Source organism: Neofelis nebulosa, chromosome 4 (assembly GCF_028018385.1).
Source record: "Neofelis nebulosa isolate mNeoNeb1 chromosome 4, mNeoNeb1.pri, whole genome shotgun sequence".
In the NCBI taxonomy this organism is placed as follows: domain Eukaryota; kingdom Metazoa; phylum Chordata; class Mammalia; order Carnivora; family Felidae; genus Neofelis; species Neofelis nebulosa.
This window is the reverse complement of record NC_080785.1, coordinates 163,267,615-163,270,402: the sequence shown is the minus strand read 5'-3', so window position 1 is coordinate 163,270,402 and position 2,788 is coordinate 163,267,615. Positions and strand designations below refer to the sequence as shown.

The 2,788-nt window shown below is 41.1% G+C and overlaps 1 protein-coding gene across 1 annotated transcript; it reads left to right on the top strand.

Annotated features, from left to right (window-relative positions):
- Positions 1-300: 300 nt before the first annotated feature.
- Positions 301-1,263, top strand: LOC131511062 (olfactory receptor 7G2-like). The gene has a single exon (XM_058728896.1). It carries the CDS (start codon positions 301-303, stop codon positions 1,261-1,263), a length of 963 nt encoding a protein of 320 aa, XP_058584879.1.
- The last annotated feature ends 1,525 nt before the right edge of the window (positions 1,264-2,788 follow it).

The following is a 2,788-nucleotide window of genomic DNA, read 5'->3' as shown; positions in this document are numbered from 1 at the left end:
TATGGTGTTATGAGTTCAGCTCCAAAGTCTGGAAGCCTGAGTTCAATTCGATTCATGTCAGGATTTTCTAAAATAAGGCATCACTGGGGTGCCTGGGTGGTTCAGTCAGTTGAGCATCCGACTTCAGCTGAGGTCATGATGTCACATTTTGTGAGTTCAAGCCCCACAGCAGGCTCTCTGCTGTCAGCACAGAGCCTGCTTCATATCCTCTGTCCTCCTGTCTCTTTGCTCCTTCCCCACTCGTTCTCTCTAAAAAACAAACTTTAAAATAAGGCATCCTTGTTATGTGTCCTCTCTGTTATGTGTTGTCTCACCTGTATTTTTCCCATCAGACTTATCAAGAACATGGAACCAGAAAACCAAACAGGTGTAACAGAATTCCTCCTCCTGGGTCTCTCAGAAAATCCAGAATGGCAGCCTCTTCTCTTTGGGCTATTCCTGACCATGTATCTGACCACTGTGCTTGGGAACCTACTCATCATCCTGACTATCAGCTCTGACTCCCATCTCCATACACCCATGTACTTCTTCCTCTCCCACCTGGCCTTCACTGACATCTGTTTCAGCACCACCACCATCCCCAAGATGCTTGTGAACATCCAAAGACAGAGCAAATCTATCAGTTACACAGGCTGCCTCAGCCAGGTCTGCTTCGTCCTGTTTTTTGCAGGCTTGGAAAACTTTCTCCTTGCAGCAATGGCTTATGACCGGTATGTGGCCATCTGCCATCCACTGAGGTACACAGTCATCATGAACCCCCACCTCTGTGGCCTGCTGATTCTACTCTCCCTGAGCATCAGCATTGCAGACGCCCTACTCCACAGTCTGATGGTGCTGCGACTCTCCTTCTGCGCAGACCTGGGAATTGCTCATTTCTTCTGTGAACTTGCTCAGGTCATCAAGCTCGCCTGTTCTGATACCCTCATCAATAACATCGTGGTGTATTTAGTGACTAGCGTTTTGGGTGGTATTCCTTTCCTTGGAATTATTTTCTCTTATACTCAAATTGTCTCTTCCATTCTGAGAATGCCATCAGCTGGGGGGAAACATAAAGCCTTTTCCACCTGTGGGTCTCATCTCTCCGTGGTTTCCTTGTTCTATGGGACAGCTTTTGGGGTGTACATTAGTTCCGCAGTTACTCACTCCTCCAAGGATACTGCAGTAGCCTCCGTGATGTATACCGTGGTCCCTCAAATGTTGAACCCTTTTATCTATAGCCTGAGGAACAAGGACATGAAGGGAGCCTTGAGGAAACTGATCTGAGAAACATCTCCCTTTTTATTATTGTGTTACCTGTCTTGGTCTTGGGCTTCTAGGGTGAGCCAAAGTGCAGGAATATTGGGAGAGTCAGATTGTCTGACCCTTCCTTCATTAAGTTCTTAAGTTTCAGTGGTTAAATACCATAAGAGTAGCTCAAGTTAGTTTGAAAAACAACTTTAGTTTTCTTTAACTTTGGTATCTTTGAAAATTTATGTGGACACTCTGAGCTTGATTTTTTTTTTTTGGAACCATCAAAGCAGATGGTAATAATTCCATTACATTCCATTGTATATCAAATCATTATGTGCACCTTAAACATATAATTTTAAAAGGAGGTAGAGAGAAAAGCATAGATTTCTTAGTCTCTCAGTGTGAGATAATCAGCCTATGTGAATTTAGGAAAGAGAAGGAATTTGGCAAATTAAGGTCTCCTTTCCTTTACCAATTCTCCTGATAATCTTCTATAACAAGAACTCCAATGGTGCCAGCTTCCTGCTAACCAATTTGTTTAAATATTCTGAGTCCTACAAGCTAAAGGCTTTTGTTGAATGACACCATCCTTCCCCTGCAAAAGCACATTGTCATAAGTAAATTGTCCAATGCTTCTGTCCTCAATAAATCTTCACATGTGTGCAGGTTTCATTGGTTCTGCTTTTCAGTCTGTGCCAGAACCACACCATTTTAGTTACTGTATCTCCATAATTAATCTTGATAGACGTGAAAGCAATTACTCTACTTTGTTCTTCTCTCTCATCAAGTCAAGTATTCTTTCTCCACTGCTCTTTCATATAAATTTTAAAATCTTTCCCTCAAATGCAGTAACATCTCAGAATTTCCATTTAATCTATAAAGGTATTTAAGGCAAATTGACATTTCTTTTACGTTTGTTTATTTATTTTGAGAGAGACAGAGCAACAAGGGAGGGGTAGAGAGAGAGGGAGAGAGAGAAAATCCCAAGCAGGCTCTGCATTATGAGTGCAGAGTCCAAAGCAGGGCTCCAACTCATGAACCATGAGATCATGACCTGAGCCAAAACCAAGAGCCAGCCACTTAATCCACAGAGCCATCCTGGTGCCCTACACATTGACATTTCTATGCTATTGTATATATCTATCCGAAAATAGAGTGGTCTTCCTATTTATTTGGGTCTTCTTTATAACTATTTTTACTTTTTTTGAAGACCTGCTATACTGTTTTCCATAGCAGCTGTACCAGTTTATATTCCCATAAATAGTGTAAAATGGTTGCCTTTTCTCCATGTACTTGCTGGTATTTGTTGTCTAGTCTTTTTTAGTCATAGCCATCTTAACAGGTATAAAGTGATATCTCATTGAGGTTTGTATTTGCATTTCCCTATGTTTAGTGATGTTGGGAACCTTTTTATGTACATTTTGGCGATTTCTATGTCTTTTTTTAAAAAAAGCTGTAAGTGTTGAATCACTAAATTATACACCTGAAACTAATATTACACTGTATGCTAACGAACTGGAATTTAAATAAAAAATAGGGGCGCCTGGGTGGCTGAGTT

Coding starts and splice junctions, on each gene's coding strand:
- LOC131511062 (XM_058728896.1), top strand. CDS start 301: ATGTGTTGTCTCACCTGTATTTTTCCCATCAGACTTATCAAGAACATG.